Source organism: Chionomys nivalis, chromosome 25 (genome assembly GCF_950005125.1).
Source record: "Chionomys nivalis chromosome 25, mChiNiv1.1, whole genome shotgun sequence".
Classification (NCBI taxonomy): Eukaryota; Metazoa; Chordata; class Mammalia; order Rodentia; family Cricetidae; genus Chionomys; species Chionomys nivalis.
Window position 1 is genome coordinate 4,957,369 of NC_080110.1, and position 17,760 is coordinate 4,975,128.

At 45.2% G+C, this 17,760-nt stretch overlaps 2 protein-coding genes and 1 pseudogene across 3 annotated transcripts in view; 1 reads left to right on the plus strand and 2 right to left on the minus strand.

The window, feature by feature from the left end:
* Positions 1-245: 245 nt before the first annotated feature.
* Positions 246-2,652, minus strand: LOC130866375 (40S ribosomal protein S12-like; annotated as a pseudogene).
* A 147-nt stretch (positions 2,653-2,799) lies between these two features.
* Positions 2,800-13,510, plus strand: Arl1 (ADP ribosylation factor like GTPase 1). Its single transcript, XM_057757784.1, has 6 exons — positions 2,800-2,975; positions 4,627-4,764; positions 7,018-7,099; positions 8,350-8,461; positions 11,458-11,636; positions 12,446-13,510. Exons 1-6 carry the CDS (start codon positions 2,972-2,974, stop codon positions 12,474-12,476), a joined length of 546 nt encoding a protein of 181 aa, XP_057613767.1. The 5' UTR covers positions 2,800-2,971; the 3' UTR covers positions 12,477-13,510.
* A 2,342-nt stretch (positions 13,511-15,852) lies between these two features.
* Positions 15,853-17,760, minus strand: part of Utp20 (UTP20 small subunit processome component) — a 73,787-nt gene continuing 71,879 nt past the window's right edge. For both annotated transcript variants that reach the window (XM_057757900.1, XM_057757899.1), the window contains 2 exons: positions 16,484-16,629; positions 15,853-16,338 (listed from right to left, as the gene is read on the minus strand). In XM_057757900.1, coding sequence (XP_057613883.1) covers positions 16,183-16,338; positions 16,484-16,629 — 302 coding nt within the window. In that variant the 3' untranslated portion in view covers positions 15,853-16,182. The remainder of the gene's footprint in view (positions 16,339-16,483; positions 16,630-17,760) is intronic.

The following is a 17,760-nucleotide window of genomic DNA, read 5'->3' on the forward strand; positions in this document are numbered from 1 at the left end:
GTGGCCAATACCTGAGACCAGCCTGATCTACATAGTGAGTTACAGGCTAACAAGGGCTACAGAGTTGAGATCCTGTTTCAATCAACCAAACAAAAAACCCAAACAAATAGTAACAAAAAATCAAACACCTTAGTGTTCTTTTGCAATAACAATAAAAATTCATTTAGTTTACATTTTAGTGAATGTAAGATAATAAGTGTAAGATAACAAAGTTAGCGAGCAAATTAGGTTTCTTTGGATAAAAATTTGCTGAGATAATCCTTCTGTACACTGAATATGTATTGCTTCCATTGGTTAGTGATAAAGCTCATTTGGTCAGTAGCTCAGGCTTGTTACTAACTAGCTCTTACAACTTAAACTAACCCATTTTTATTAATCTAAGTTTTGCCACATGGCTCCTGGCTTTACCTATCCTTTAGCATCTTGCTTCTCCCCACGGCTGGCTCGCATCTCTCCTCTGACATCACCCTTCTTCCTCTCCGTATCTCCTTTTGGCTTTCCCACTTAGTCTTATTCTGCCTGGCTATAGGCCAAGTCAGTCTTATCATTAATCAATGAGAGCAGTACATAGTGTACAGAAGGGTTATTTCACAGCACTCCCCCCTTGGTCTAATTAAAAAGGGAGGTTTTAATTTTAGCATAGTAAAATTACATACAATGAAATAGTTACCAAGTAAGAACTAGTTAAATAGCTAGTGTATTTGTATTTGACAAAATTAAGAGAAAATAATTATCTAGCCTATCTTGGTGAGCACACACTTTTAATCTCAGCTCTTGGAAGGCAGAGGAAGGTAGATCTCAGTGAGTTCAAGGCCAGCTTGGTACAGAGCGTTCCAGGACAGCCAGGGCTACACAAAGAAACCCTGTCTCAAAAAGCCAAAAAAGAAAAAAAAAAAAAAGAAAAGAAAAAGAAAAAAAAAGATGAGAGAGATCCTAGTTACTGAGCCACCTCTTTAGCCTCAGAGATTTTTATCGTGGAAGTTTTGAAAAAACAGAGATTCCATAATTTGCCTACAGGGACTTACTATTTTCATAGTAGTTTTATAGTGATGTATTTCCTTTTTTCATTTTTTCATTTTTCTTGTTCTTTTGAGACAGGGTTTCTCTGTTGTTTTGGAGCCTGTCCTGGAATAATTCACTCTAGATCAGATTAGCCTCAAACTCAGAGATCCACCTATCACTGCTTCCCAAGTGCTGAGAGTAAAGGCGTGTGCCATCACCGCCTGGCCTTCCTTCCTTCCTTGTTCTCTCTTTCCTTTCTTCTTTTTTCCTTCTCTTTTTATTTTTTGAGACTGTCTTTCTATGTAGCCCTGGCTGTGCTGGAACTCAACTCTGTAGACAACTGGCTTTGAATTCACAGAGATCTGCCTGCTTCTGTCTCTCAAGTGCTGGGATTAAAGCTGTGTTGCCCAGTTTTTTTCTTTTTTCTTTTGTTTTTTTGAGATAGGATTTCTCTGTATCTTTGGAGCCTGTCCTGGAACTAGCCCTTGTAGACCAGGTTGGCCTCAAACATACATATAAGATTGTCAATTAAACCTTAATAATGCTAGAACAAATCTTAAGCAGATGATTTCCATTATCAACAAGAACATAATATGCAAAGTTTACATCTGGAAGAAAACCTAGAGAGTGCTATTATTTCCAACGAAAACGCAAGAGTTTGAGATAGTGCTTTTCTATGTTTTTAGGAACTTAAAACGAAAAGAAGCCGATTTTATTGCCGTTCATGTCTTGCATTTGAAGTACTCTTCGATGGCATCTTTAGCCTGAGACTCTTTGCCATAGCTCTTAACCACCACACAGCTGCAACCTATTACTTTCCGGGGTTTCCCCTTCCGATCAATTTTGCAGAGGCCTACCCATTCCCCGAGTTTCTTGTGGTCATCAACCTTAATCAGGTTGGTTTGGTGCTCAGCACAAAGGGGATTCTACCAACTTGGTGTACGTGGGCTTATCACAGTTGGATGCCAGCACACAGAGGTGGGCCTGGCGCTTGCCTAATGCTTTGGCAGCTTCGTGGATCCCTCTTGCCAGGCCGTCGTGGCCCAAGGCGATCTTCGGCACCTCCTTCAAAGCAGAGTAGACGTCCATCGCAGCTCCAGCAGTGGCACCTTCCTTGGCCATGGGCGGTGGGTGACACAGGCGGATCCGATCTACCCTTTCGAAACTACTCCGCAGCTACCGAGAACTACCTAACTTCCAACCTAAGTCGCAGGAGGCAACGGGTTCCCAGTTCTGCGGAGGAGGAAAGGCGGTCAGATGGCCGCCTAGAGGACAAAAAATTAGGACACCTCGGGTACGAGGCTGCCCCGTGCGGATGGCTCCCAGGGAGTGTGGGTGGCTCGCACCGAGCATGACTGAGTTTCCTCGTTATTATTACGTAATCTTGGCTGCTCCTGCGGGAAAGCATCTGGGGGAAAAGTGGACCGCCTCCGTAGCCGGCTCCAGGCTCCACTACCACTGCGACGTCGCAACCTGCGCCAGCATCCCGTGCCCTCGCTTTATCGATCGCTGACTCTTATTTTGCCTTGGCCGATTCGCCACGACTTGGTATCAGAATTTAACCGGGAAAAAAATTCCAACTTTAATATCTCAGAAGGCCTTCCTGTTCAGAAACGTGGAATCAGGAGACACTTTCGGTCCCTAAACATTTTTGTTGAGGTGATCGTGGCGGAGTCCCCTTCAGCTACGCTCAGCAGGCGGAGTGAGGCTTTGCGTCGAAAACGCCGACGCGGACGCCCAGACCGACGTGCCCGGCCGCGCAGTCGCAGTAGCCTCTTGCTCCAGCTCCCGCCCCCAGCTGGGTGGACGACGTGGAAGTTGCTGGCCGACCTGGCTCGGAGGGAGTCGGCCTGGGCACCGGAGGCCCGGAGCAGCGGAGGTGGCGGCGTCCAGGCTCAACTAGGAGTCGCTCGCTGCCGACTGCCGGCCTGACTCAGAGGATCGGCGAGGGGCGCGGCGGCCGTTCACCATGGGTGAGCACTGTGGGGAGGGTGGGCGTCGGGGGGGGAGACCGGGCGGATCACGGGCAGCGGAGCCACCTTGGCTCGTACCCGGGTGGGGACCAGACCCCCGGCTCGGTCTCCTCCACCCCGCGTCCCTGTCTCGGCTGGCGGGTGCCTGGCCGCAGGCTCGCCCTGCTGTCTGACCCCTGTGGAATTTCGATGGCTCCTGCGTGGGCTGTGGGGACTGCGTCCCTTGGAGAAACCCCGAGGCCGGGTGCTGCCCGCCCACTGTACCTGTCGGTGGGGAGAGCTGGGGAAGGTGGGCTGCCGGGTGGGAGGTGCATGAGGTTTTCATCGCGGCTCGCAGGTTTGCAGTTCCCCAGGTGAGGGGACCAGGGTCCTTGTCCCGGCGCACCCTACGGTGACGCCCCCCAGGACAGCCGGAGCCTCTAGGGAGTTGCTGTCCTTCAGTCCTTTCCCGGTTTTCTTCGGAGTGATCCCGAGCATCCTCAGTCTGCTCGGTTCCCCGCAACCCTGCGGTGTTGTTTTCCTCCTCTCTCCTACGTGTAAAAGGGTCGAAAAGAACTTTGTCAAGTCACACCCATTCTACCTCCCAGGTTCTGCTTGCAAGGTGGCATCTGTTCTTCCTGTCTTCGTCCCTCCTTCCCTTGTGTCCGTGTTTATGTGCGCGCGCGTGCGCGTGGAAGCGGACTATGGCTTGAAGTCAGCCTTGAGCCTGTTAGCCAACGCCCTGCTGCTGAGCTACAGTCCCAGCCCTTTTAAAACTTTGAGACACAATCTCACCAAGCTGCCTACCCTTGAGCTCAACCGTGTACTCAAAGTTGGCTTCCGACCATCAGTGCTCTTCTTGCATTTTCTTTGAGTAGCTGGCATTACAGACTTGGACCACTAGCCAAAAGGCCTTGTACACATATATGCATGTACACACATCTATTACCTGTATATATTAATATGAAGTATAATCTCCTTTATATCTCCCCCACTTTTCCCTTTTCTCATTTGATATTGTGATTTTTTTTTTTCTTTAGTGACTTTTGAAGGCAAAGAGTTTTGCCACAAATACTTTTTATTTGTGCCTTGGATGCATAATTTTTCCTGGAAATATTTCTTAAAGTATTGGATGTAGTCTTACGGTCTAAAATGAGTTTCTAATGCATCCAGGAAACAGAGGCAAGCGGATGAGTTCGAGGCCAGCCTGGTCTATATACTGATTTCCAGGCCAGCCTGGGCTCCAAAGCGCACCGAAGATGCTGGTAATGCCTCTGTCCTGTGACTGCTCTCTCAGCAGAGGACTGCACTGTGCCCCTGCTCCTCTGACTGGTGTTTGGTATTTAGCGGGGAAGGAAGAGAGGGCTGAGTTATCTTGTCCTTGCTCTATTGACTGGGAAGTGAACTGGACTCCTGAGGGCAGTGTCTGCATGTCTGATTATTTAGTGTGTCTTCTGCCTGCCTGACAGTATGCAGGACCAGGGAACATCTCTGATTGCTTATTTGCTGTTGTGTAATATATTTCACTGGAGGCAAAAGTATCTACCTGTGCATCTAGGAAGATATTTTGTTATTTGATTAGGCATATAGCTGTCAAAAGGCAAGGTTAAATGTTTTATGGACCTAAGTTAAAAGATGACATCAAATATATTTTGTTTTTATTGTCTTGTAGGTGGCTTTTTCTCAAGTATTTTTTCCAGTCTCTTTGGAACCAGGGAAATGAGGATATTAATTTTGGGATTAGATGGTGCTGGGAAAACAACAATTCTGTACAGATTGCAGGTTGGAGAAGTTGTTACTACTATTCCCAGTAAGTACTGGTTTCATAACTCATTATAGAACATTTCTGGTTTCCATCTAATACAACTTTATGAATAAATTAGTCATATGATACATTGATAGGGGTTTATAAGCTTCTAGTATGAAAATGGTATTGGCAATACTTTCATATATACACACACACACAACACTAAGAAGCTTAGATGCACTTTAAGGTTCCCTCTCCAGGCCTGCAAACAGATGTCTGTTTAGAGCTGTAGTTGGCTTAAGTCACTAGTCTTGTGCGTCATGGAGATAGCAAACATCTGCTGGCTCTGAGGGGTAAAGAGGTGAAATGCACACAGCACTTTGTTGGTGTGGAATGGAGTATATAGATGATAATATAGATGGTAAATTGGTGTTGTTGCATACAAAGTACATTTTTCTGCATTTTAATGCTTGAATCACAGTGTAGTTTCTCCTAGGTAAATCTGTAGATCACTTTTAAAGATGGGAATTGTAGAGGCTGGGGGTTGAAATGACTGGGCTCCCGGAAAACGAAGAAGAAACACCCGAACCGCAGCTCTGTTGATGGCCTTATTGTTCTTGCTGGCTTAGAAAATTACTTGCAGATACTCCCATCTGCATGGGGATGGTTACTCTTTCATTTGCTAAATTAAATCTAGAGAGGTAAAAGCAGTACATTTAGCCTTTAATCCCAGCACTCAGGAGGCAGAGGCAGGCGGATCTTTGTGAGTTCGAGACCAGCCTGGTCTACAAGAGCTAGTTCTAGGACAGGCTCCAAAGCCACAGAGAAACCCTGTCTCGAAAAACTAAAAAAAAAAGTACATTTAAATTAAATTGGAGAATCCATATAATTTGCTCAAGATTTTAAACTGTGTTTTAAACAGGAAATTCCCATTTCGTCACTGAACCTTCCAGGAATTTTTTGTTTTGCTTTTACAGATAAATGTTTGGATTCTGTAGCATCTGTTATTTGTTTTTGTCATTTTCATTTCCTCCGATTCTCACTTCTCAGACTCCCTCCTCTGCATCTGGGTAGCTTCTGGTGACCTCTGCAATGCTGCACAGAGCTGCGCAGTGGGTGGATCCACTGTGGGCGTGGGCTGCCTTCACCCGTCCTTTGCTCTTGGTGGTGATGAGCATGGAGCTGCCTTTGTCTAGTTCTGAGGGAGAGCAGAGCTTGCTTTTTATTTGGGGCATTTGCTGTGGATTTGCTTTTCAGCTGTAATGTGCATACCTGCCTGCCACGTGCATTGTTTGCCAGCACAGCGCTAAATAGGAAACGGCAATGAGTAAGAGTCATTCTTCACTCTGACCTTTGAGGTAGGAAGTGTGAGCAGACTTGTGTGTGTGTGTCCACCCTTGGTCTTTTCCGCATTACTTTCGCCCTCTTTTAGGCTTCTTTCCTTGAAAGGAGTAGCCGTGTGCCAGAGCTACACTAGGAAGGATGGCAGACACAAGGAAGCGCTATGGACCACCCAGCTGCGACCTGGCTACACGGGAGCTCTTGGGGTGTCAGCAGAGAACTTGGCTCCCATAAAGTCACTGCTGTGCCCTTTCTGGGTGTTGGGGCCTAGTCTTTTGTGTTAATTGTAGTTTTTACTGTCTTCCAGCACTTCGGTTTTTCTGTCTATAACTCTACTTTTCAAATCAAACTTTCTGGCCCACATCTTTACTCCCAGCACTTGGAGACAGAGGCAGGCAGATTCCTGTAAGTTCAAGGCTAGCCTGGTCTACACAGCGAGTTCCAGGACAGCCAGGACTACACAGTGAAAACAAATAAGCAAACAACTTTCTGAACGCTTGTCTGCCAGTATTCATGGAGTCTGACAGGCCTGTAGGACTGGAATTGTTCCCTGCATAAAGTGCTGAGGACCTGAGTTCAGTCCCCACAGCCTGTGTAAGAACAACCTGGATATGGTGTGTGCAGTTCTGATCCCAGCAGTGGAGAGGCAGCTGGCAGGTGCCTGCGGCCCAATGGGCAGTGACTGTGGAGCAGTGTTGGCCTCATCCTCTGGCTCACACACATGCACGTGTGCCATTGTTTGCGTGAGTAATGTGCACAGAGCAGTCAGGAGATTCTTTGTAACCTGAAGGTGGTGCTGATCTTATTAACTTATGGCGCGTGTGTGTCATAGCATATTGTCTTAGATGTTAGAATAACCCAGTCCATAACGTGATTGAGAATTACCAGCAGTTGCTAAAACTTGGTGAGGCTGGAGACTCTGTCAGGGTGCAGTGTATCAGTCTACATGCACTAGCGGTTTGATTTCTCTTTCAGCTATTGGATTTAACGTAGAGACAGTGACATACAAGAACCTCAAATTCCAAGTTTGGGACTTAGGAGGACAGACGAGTATCAGGTACGGTATGAACATAAGGTCATTTGTTGCTATTTAACATTTGCTGCTGCTTTTTCGTGCCGACACTAAACCACAGTGTATCTCTGTTGGGAATTAGGGTCACACTGTTAAAAGTGAGGGAGAACTGGAAACTACGAATGTTCTTAGAGCATCCAGTAATTAAAATCTAAGGAACTCAGGTTCCCGGATAATCACGTAGGATCCTTTCATGAAAGCCAGAAAGGCTCAGAAACGGGCCCCTTGTCTCAGTTTCCTCTGTCCCCCTCCGAGAGCTGCCATCCGTCCAAGGCCATGCAGAGGTGATGTAAGTACATGTGCCTCCTGGAATCCAGCTCACAGCTCAGCAACTGTGAGTGTCTGCGACTGTCGGTGGCTCAGGGACCAGCCCAGATCAGTAGTAAGATTACTGTTATAAAGATTGGTGGTGTGGCGGTGCACACCTTTAATCCCAGCACTTGGAGACAGAGGCAGGAGAATCTGGTCTACAGAGCGAGTTCCAGTTCAGTTAGGGAATAGTGACATAGTGAAACTGTCTCAGAAAAGACAAAATAGAGAGAGAGAGAGAGAGAGAGAGAGAGAGAGGAGAGAGAGAGAGAATACATTCACTAAATATTCTGCTGTTCAGTAACTCATTTAAGTCACTTGAGATTATTTCTAATTATAGCCAATTCTACTTCTGGTTATTATCAGCGATTAAGGACATAAAGTCACATTAAAAATTCCAGGTAGTGGTGGCCCACACCTTTAATTCCAGCACTGGGAGGCAGAGGCAGGCGAATCTCTGAGTTTGAGGCCGGCCTGGTCTATATAGATCAAGTTTCAGGACAGCCAAGGCGACACAGAGAAACCCTGTCTGAGGGAAACAAACAAACCCATCCTCTTTTTGTAAGGTATTCATGGTTAAGACTCATAAGTTATACTCATCAGGTCTGCGTACCGTTTCCTACTGGTATAGTGTTCTTTGTAGATTATATTTGTATTTTCTCATCCTGAAGTTCAAATTTACTCTGAATGTGTAATTTTGGGCCTGTGATTTAATACTCTTCTTTTAACTCAGTCACATGGCGTGTGGTGCGAGATGCATTTCTGTCAGAAACAGGAGATCATGAAGGCATTGTTTTGAGCATGGGCAGAGCCGGGCGGGCCTGTGATCACCACCTCCCTATCATAGACCCAGGTCCAGCACGTAGATCGACACGTGAGGTTTTTTACAAGGGATAACATGTTTTCCGTTTTTGAATTTCCCTCAGGCCATACTGGAGATGTTACTACTCAAACACAGACGCGGTCATCTATGTAGTGGACAGTTGTGACCGAGACCGAATCGGCATTTCCAAGTCAGAGTTAGTGGCCATGTTGGAGGTAAGCAAGCATTCCAGCAGTAACGTTACACATGTAAATGAGGAGTGGAGGAATCGTTTGCATTATGTGTGAGTACCGTGTGCATGCCTGTGGAGGTCAGAAGAGATTATCCAGTCCCCTGGGAGTGGGAGTATAGCTGATTGTGAGCCGATGTGTGGGTGCTAAGAATCGAGCCTGGGTCCTCTGCAACTAGTGCTCTTAACCCCTGGACCAATTCTTCATCTGTCCTCACGTAGGTTTCCCAAGATGTATCTCAGGTTGCCAGGCTTATGAGGCAGCTTTTACCTGCCGAGCCATCTTGCTGTCTTAAAAGGTTTATTTTTGTTTGTGGTGTGTCTGCATGAGCATGTGTGTGGGTGCCCTCAGAGGACAGAAGAGATGACAGATACCCCGGGGCTAGAGTCCAGGGTAGGGAGCTACAGTTGTGGGTGCTCAGAACCAAACCTTGGAGGAGCACTGAGCCATCTCTCCAGTTCTGCCTTTTAAGTTGTCTTACTCTTGGTCATTTTTTAAAACATCTGTGCACTAAGAAATGTGTATTCTGGGTTCTTGGCAGTTAGAGTGCTTGGTGGAGTTTTCCCAGTCACTGGTGTGGTCCTCTGGCTGCCCTCTTGGAACCTGAGCTCCCTACAGCATGGTGCCGCCTCCTGTGTGTTGTCCTCTCCCTTCTGTGACAGGAGCTTGCCCTGCAGGCAGTTTTGTTTGTTTCTGAGACAAGGTTTCACTCCAGCCCTGGCTGCCTTTGAACTCACAGAAATCCACCTGACTATCTTTTAAATGCTGGATTAAAGGCCATCACGCCCTGCAGTTAATTTTTTTTTACTGGTACTGGCGGCTGAACTTAGAGCCATGTACATGCTAAGTGAGAGCTGGATCTCTAGCTTAGAAACTCAGTACATCTTATTTACTGATAGCATTTATAATTTATTGTCTGGCTAGTCAAATTTAGAACATTCATTAATTCAAAGACTCAAGGTAAATATGCTTTGATTTGTCTAAGAACACCCCAGTAGCATTTGCTTTAGAAATTTAAATGGATATTCATTTTTCTACAGTTCCAGCTTAACGCTTACCTACCAGTTGTAGGCTACTTGGTACTGAGGTTTTGCTGCTGTGGTTCAAGGCCTCAGCCAGGGCAGTTTGCAGAAGGGCTTCCTGGGTTTACGGTTCCAGAGGATCAGGTCAGAGTCTGGGACGGTGGATGCAATCCTGGCTGCAGAAGCAGGAAGCTGGGGGCTCACATCTTAAACTGCCAGCAGGGACCAGAGAGAACAAGCTGGAAATGTCTCTCAAGCCCAGGTCCCAGAGACTTACCTTCTTCAGTCAGTCACACCTCCCAAGACTCCTCACAGAGCACCTCCTGCTCAGGTGGGGGTCAGTAAGTGACCAGGTGGAGGGGACGTTCTCACTGGGCCACCGTGCTAGGTCAGTTCCTTTTCAGAAGCGTGGACTACAGGTTTGTAGTTTCTCGGACTGCGACTTTGCAATGACTTCAAGGCTGTAAGTCACAGTCGGTAGGTTTAAACCTGTGTCTAGTTGTTTGCACAACGTAGCATCTGCTTTATAAGCTGCTTAGGTAAAAGTATAAAGGTTTATTTTACTTTGTTTTTTGAGACAAGGTGTTGCTGTGTAGCCATGCTGGCCTTTAACTCATAGTATTCCTGCCTCCTCCTCTCAAGTACTAGGGTAACAGGTGTGTCCACCATGCCTGCCTGGGAATTAAGGAATCTTAAGGAACTATTTAATTCCCTTGGGTATAATGGATTTTTAAAATTTGTTTATTTTTTTGAGGTTACAGTTCCATCATTTTCTGCCTTCCTTTCGTTCCTCCAAGGCCTTCCTCATACTTCTTGCAGTCTTTAAGACTCATGACCTTTGTTTTTATTAATTATTGTCACATATAATGGATTTTTAAAACAGCAGCCTTATTTAGGCCTGGTTTACATATATAAGTATTATTTTGGAAAAAATGATTATTAACTTAAATGTACAATTCTCGAGTTGTGTAAGACTGTTAGGAGTCATTTGCAGCATAGGGATTTGGTTTATAAAATCTTAGAGAAATGGGCCTGTCAGTCATTACAGGACGTGCCTCTGTTCTAGTGCCCGGGAGGCTGAGGTCATGACATGGGACCGTCCTGGACTACACAGTTCAAAGTCTTACTCAAAACCAAGGGGGGTGTAGCCCGCAGTACTTCTCTAGCTTGCACAAGCCCCTGGCGTGCCCCTCACGCTGGAGAGGACGCCTTGCAAAGCAAGGACTGGAAGCCCCGTTATTAGGAAATGGCTTTTGTGTGCGCCAGCGACAGTTGGGTGGAGGTCTGGTGCCAGTGTGCACTGTTGGCGTTAAAGCATAAACACAAAGCACTTTAGGGTTTGACCCTCTCTGTACATATAAATGCATTCTAAATGAAATTGCTAATGTGTAAAATACAGAAATTAGCCAGGAATGTATCAGTGAACAAGCATAGCATCTGGATTGTGAAAGCCTTTCTGGAACAGTGGGAAGATTTACAAAAGAGAAGATAGGTTTAATTGTAACTCAAAACTCCCGAAGTTGAGATGTGCCGAACACCAACACATAAGACAGGAAATCAGTGAGGGTTGAAAGGTTTTTTTTTCTTCTGAGATTGGGTCTTGCTTTTAGCATCTGCGGACCTGAACTTACCTGCCGTGTCCTCAGGCTGGCCTCAGACTTCCAAGTACAGGATTGCTGTTCTTTCTGTATTTGAATGCTTCTGTCTGTTAACTGTACATGCTGTGTTTTGTTTCTATGTATCTCCCTTTATCGTCTCTGTTCTCCTTCCGCCCCCACCAGCCCCACTTCCCACCTAGCCTCCCTTCTGTGTTCATGTCTTTTGTGTGTGTGACCCAGGGAATTTCATTAGTCTAAAAGAGTGTGGCTACATAAGCACATACTTTCTTCAACATAATTTTTCAGTGTTGTTTTTTTCCAATTCAAGGGTGCATATTAAAATGAAGTCTTTCCATTTTAGGAAGAAGAGCTGAGGAAGGCCATTTTAGTGGTGTTTGCAAACAAGCAGGACATGGAGCAGGCTATGACACCCTCAGAGATGGCAAATGCGCTTGGGCTGCCAGCCCTGAAGGACCGAAAATGGCAGATATTTAAAACGTCAGCAACCAAAGGCACCGGCCTTGACGAGGCCATGGAATGGTGAGCGTCTGTGCACACATATGGGAAGCTTCCTGTAGGATAGTGTTGTCTTGGTGTGTAGCCCAGGATATACTCCTGCTCCGGCCTCCTTAGTGTACATTACCACACCGGGTAAGCTGGCTCTCCGCTCTACGTCCCCTTCCTGTCCTGAGTCCTTCGGGAGTTAGGATAAGGCTTACTTCTTGTCCACAAGACTCTTGACAGGCATCGTGGTAGCCTATCCCACCACTGCCAGCCCTTGGGAGGCACATGCAGGAGAATCACCAAGTTTGAGGCCAGCTGGTGGATCAGCTGAGGCTGCGTGGGGAGACCCTGCTGCAGTCCTCTTCCTCCCTCAAGAGTCTCAAGTGTGTCTGCGATCCCACTGTCCTTACACACGTGAACTTATCCACCCTTATCACAGCCCAGTGACACGTGCTTGCTAGATCAGCTCATAACTGATCAACAGGTGTATCTACTCCAGCTGTTTGAGAATGAGTTCTTACCTCCGAACTCATGTACAACCCAGCAGTAACAGCAGAAAGTGAGACTCAGATTTGATGGTGCCTGCCTATAATCTCAGTACTTTGGAAGCAGAGACAAGGTCAGTAATTTAGGGTCTATGGTGAGTTCAAGGTTAGCCTGGGGCTTGAGATTCTGTCTCAAGAAAAAGAAAAACCAGTAGATACCTGACCCCTTTCTTTTGATCTGTGTTAGACTTGGTGATGTAAAATGCTCTACATGCACCTTCACTGTGGAATTCATATTGTAAGTGGTCATGCTTTATCTGGGAGTTAGCTTTGTTAAACTGTTGCATTTTCTCTCTGCAGGTTAGTTGAAACATTGAAAAGCAGACAGTAAGTCCACTCATCTGTGAAGCAAACACTGTCACACACTCATTGGAATCGGCCAGATGTGCTTCGGTGACTTAGGACTGTGATTGCTGGCATGTACAGAACTGACTCCAGGATTTGTAATAAATATAAAAAGCAAGTACTCGGCGAGAGGGTTAGCTTGATTATACCATCCAAATGGTCTGTGTAATGTAAAATATTCCTCCTTGCTTTCTTGTGTTGAGGTATCTATTCTATTCGTATGGAATTCTTACGCAAATACAATTCTATTAAAGAATGTATACTCTTGGGCCTCCTATCTTTAAATTACTGGTTGCATTTTGTTTGTATGAACACTAATATTTAGCTCAGATTTATATCCCCTTAAAATGAATTAAGGCTTTCTAAAGATTAGTCTTAGCAAAATACTGTGTATAATATAATCTTCACTGGACTGACTAGTTTATATTAAGCTATTCTATTCCTCTTGGGTTTTTGGTTATAGGCATGAGTATTATTTTGTTGGCTTACTTTACTGACTTACATTATTTTACAATACTTCATAGCTGTCAAAAGAATTTGACACGTTGACCTGAACATTGTACAGTAACCCTTTGAGAAACACAAGGTTCTGCTATGTCGCTTTGCCAGGCCCTATATAGTGAGGTGGGGTCAGCATTTGTGTCAGAAACCATACTGTTATGGAAATACTGATGTGGGAACACAGATACTGATCTGGTGGCACACACGTGTAATCCTAGTACTCAGGAGACGAAGGCAGGAGGACCGAGAGTTAGGGCTAGCCTCGGCTGTGTGGTGAATCTGAGGCCAGCTTGGGTTGCTTGAGACCATGTCTCAAAACAAAGATAACAAACCAACCACACACACAAAATATACTAAAGTAGTTATGGACATTCAAAGTACTGTTTATATAAACTCCTGTCTATGCTAGTAAAACGATAACTGATACAGTCAGAATGATCCCAGATAGCTGTATCTGATGAATCTACAACACATAAAAAAACTTCACATGAAAGCAAATAAAAAGTAATTTTAATAATACTAACATGGTGTCTTTACTGGTTTCCACTCATTTGCCCTTTTCAGATTAAAATTGGCTAAAGAATCTTACTGGTGGGCTGGAGAGATGGCTCAGAGGTTGAGAGCACTGACTGCTCTTCCAGAGGTCCTGAGTTCAATTCCCAGCAACCACATGGTGGCTCACAACCATCTGTAATGGGGTCTGGTGCCCTCTTCTGGCCTGCAGGGATACACACAGACAGAATATTGTATATATAATAAATAAATAAATCTTTAAAAAAAAATCTTACTGGTTCTAAAGAAAATTAAATATTCCTAATTTTAAAAATTAGGCATACTGCAGGCTTAAAACTGTCCTGAGGAACTACGTCAGTCTTATAGTCTACCTCGCCCTTAGCACGTGTGACGGTGGGCATGGTCCGTGGTGTCACTAACACTGGGGGTTCTTTCAGATACCAACAAGGAGCGTTTGAAAGTTAGACACTGGTACAGATGTGGGCTCTAGCCTTCCCTCCCATAGACAGTCATTTTGTTAGGGTAAGTAAAGAACGTACTTTGCTCCTGAGGGATTTTCATTTTTGGGAATTAGTTTGAGGGCTGGCCTCAAACTTCCAGGGATCCTCATGTCTGGCTTCATACTATCATGGCCGGCTTACCGTCATAGCCGGCTTAGGATTCATAACCTTTTTTGTTCTTCTACTCAGTTTTTTTTTGCAATCTTCTTAGGGACCCTCTTCCTCCAGGCACAATTATTCCCAGGACAAATGAGTACACTTTTGATGGACAGGGCTTTTGTTTTTATATGCATTTTAGTACCCATATATGTGGACATTCCCTTCCATTGGAATATATTCATACTTGAGGCTGAGGAGGTTACGGTGCAAGCATGAGGGTCATTGTTTGATACCCAGCAAGCATGTAAAAAGCCAGGCATGTCTTTAACCTCAATGTTGGGGGCCGGTCTAGTGAAACGGCAAGGTCCAGCCCTGAGACCTTTATCTCAGCCTACAAGAAGGAGAGATCTGACCTTCACATCTGCACACACAGACAAGCGCATCCCTCACACGCAGAAGCCGCAATAGGATACACAGGTCAGGTAGGCAAGAGGCACTCGCTGCAGTTTATACTTTAGTTTCCTTCCGGTCTATGGCATAGAGCTGGAAAATGACAAAAGAGTAATTTATTTACACTGAGTTACTGGGTGTACTCCCCTATGATTCTGGAACACTGGAAAAATAGGGTGTGGCAGACACAGGCTACCTGGCACCTAGCCCCCACCACCTCAATCTGATGAAGCATCACAGAGGCTAGAATAAATCCCGAGCTCCAATGTTGACGTTTACCAAGTAAATCTGAAAACTAGAGTGTGTGTGTGTGCACACCAATCCGTGTAAGGAGCTTGGCAGTTTGTGTGTGCACGCATGCGTGCACTTGTGTGTGCAAGAAACTTAGTAAGGGGAGTGTTTTGAATTTTGGTTCTACATTCTACAATTTCCTAGTTATTTGCTGAGTCCATTATATCTGTAATATAGGAACAATTTTGGATCTCAGAGATAGGATCAGAATTAAGATGTACGCCAGGTACCCAACGCACAGAATGGGTTCTGTTTCCCAAATACACTGGGCACTGAAGAATGTTGCTTCAACGTTGAGTGTGGTGAGCAGGTGATGGCATGGCCGAACAACTGAAACCAGTTTCCTTCGAGAGTGAGTCACTCCAGAGAGGCACAGTCAACCTTAAAATCCCTTGGGGAAGTTTCTGTGAAAGCAAATGGTAATTGTGGTTCTTGTTGAAGTCGAGGCATTTGCACACAAGCCAAATACGGAAACCTGGACCTCCAAATCTTACGAGTGTTGCCAGTACAACATAAGACCTGTAACCACACCCTGCGAGCTTGAATTGTGTTCCTTCTCCAGACTCACTGTCTTTAAACACTCGGCTCATTCTCTTTATCCTGTATTATACAGGGCCATACATTTTTGAGTTTTGCTCCCATATGTAGTCAGCCAGAGGGGTCAGTCTGGGAAAACAGCACTTTACGATACTGAATCCATCAGCATGGCTGTATCTGTTCACAGACCTCTCAATGCTTTCTGATGTTATTACCAATACTTTGTTGTGCTTATTCCTAATATCTACTTTTTATATTTAAATATAATTTAAAATATAGTTATATAATATACATAAGTATATATTTGAGGCAGGTCTATGTTCTCAAACTCACAGATCCAATTGCTTCTACCTCCAGACTCCTGGGATTAAAGGTGAACGCCGCCACACCAGCTTTTCCCTGTGTTAAATGATCTTTTTCTGAAAAAGCTAGGTTTAAAACCATGTCATTTAGTATCATACACTTTTTAGACAATGAAGATACAGGAGTATCATATTAAACATTTTAATTTAAAAAAATACAAGCATAATAGATTATATTAAAATATAATTACAAATCTATGCAAAGGTTTAACTTGTTTTCTTTTGGTTGAGTCTGTTTTCATTAGTCCACTAGCCTGAAACTCACTGTGTAGCTCAGGTGGGCCTCAAACTTGAAGCAATCCTGCCTTAGCCATCCAGGTGCAGAGCTTACAGCCATGCCTACCTTCCAAAGTCTAATTCAGTCCAGTAGAGGAAGGCTGGAAGTTCAGGTTTCCACCCCAGAGACTGTGTGAGTTACTGCTCTGTGCACAGGGAGGTCTCACTCCATGATCGCCAAATCTCTCAGGCTGTGGGATTTCTGTCTCTTGGCCTTGTAGCCTGGGCGCAGGAACTCGATCTTTCTTTTCTTTGCTTCACTTTTATTTTTATGTTTCTTCAACTTTTTCTTGGCAGCAATATCAGGATTGGTTACAAACTTCAAGAGAAAGCAGAGATCGTGCATTACTTTTAAGGTACATGTTAAAAGAATTCAAAACAAATGCAGAAGATGCCACTAATGAAAATCCCCCCCCCCCCCCCAGGGAACAGCAGCACACGCGTGCACAGCACACAGCACTCACCTCCACGGCCTTCCTCTTCTTCCGGAGCGCCCTCTTCTCACTAGCCTGCTTCTGGACAGAGGCAAAGGCCAGCGAGAAGCTCTCGAGCCCAACCAGCTTTCTGAGTAATTCTATGATTTCCTGGGACAGATTCTTCAGCAGGGGATCTAATCACACAGAAAAAAGATGAGAGGCAGTCACACGTCAAAACACTTCAACTCCTGTGGCATCATGACTGTTAATCACTCAACACAAATCCATGGCCCCTGAGCTCTGAGGTGGGAGGGTGTGGCACCTGTAACGTCCTCGTTAGCCAGAACGCAAGAGGAGACCAGACTCTAGGAGGCCCAGCTCCCGACAGGAACCTGGCTGCTGGGTTTCCTCTGTGAGCCTGTGCAGCTCTACAGATGTGGAAGATGGTAAGGCAGCATGTTTCTCCAGCCTCCAGCACATAGGTCAGAGCCTAGCCGCGCTCTCTCTTCCATCCTCCCTTTCTCTTTCTAAAGTGCAACTCAGTCTTCAATACATGGGAGTTCACTAAGATGTATCCAAGTGCCTGATACACAGACTGGACTGCTCCAAATACACTAGGCACTAAAGAATACCACTTTATCACGAAGTACAGCGAGCTAAAGATGAATGAGGCTCAACAGCTGAAAACGCCTCCTCATTGGGTGGTGACAAGCACTCTGGAGGCAGAGGCAGGTGGGTCTCTGTGAGTTCGGAGCCAGCGTGGTCTACAGAGCGAGTTTCAGGACAGTCAAGGATACATAGAGAAACCCTATCTAAAAACAAAACAACCCCACGACAATAACAACCCTAGGCTCCTCTGAAAGTGACTTACTAGAGCATTAGAAACACCAACCTCAGGACCAACTGCTAAGGTCTCTATGAAATCATAGACTGTTTCTCTATACTTACTTAAGCCACAAATTAAAAAAAATTAAATTGTGAGGTATTTGTGAATAAACAAGATATGAAAACTTGGGAATCTAATACCAAATCTAACAGAATCGCTTCGTTTCAAATCTAACACCAAATCTGCTCCATTTGTCTTATTTATTTAGTTTTTTGAGAGAACTCTCTTCCTCTGGGAGCTTCCAGCGTGCTGGGATTACAGCATGCAGCACCACCTGTCCACTGCAAGGTTTAGGAATACCTAGAAGCTGCCTCCGAGGGTGGAGTCATCGTTCTATAGAAGCCAAACATTTTCTCACCCCTTTCAGACAGCGTTTCACTGTGTAGTCCTGGTTGGCCTTAAAGTTATCAAGTTCCACCTGCCTCACGTGTCACACCTG

Bases quoted from the DNA above. Each gene is read 5' to 3' on its own strand.
- Arl1 (XM_057757784.1), top strand. The intron at 7,100-8,349 runs GTACGGTATGAA...AATTTCCCTCAG, and splicing joins GGAGGACAGACGAGTATCAG to GCCATACTGGAGATGTTACT. The intron at 8,462-11,457 runs GTAAGCAAGCAT...TTTCCATTTTAG, and splicing joins AGTTAGTGGCCATGTTGGAG to GAAGAAGAGCTGAGGAAGGC.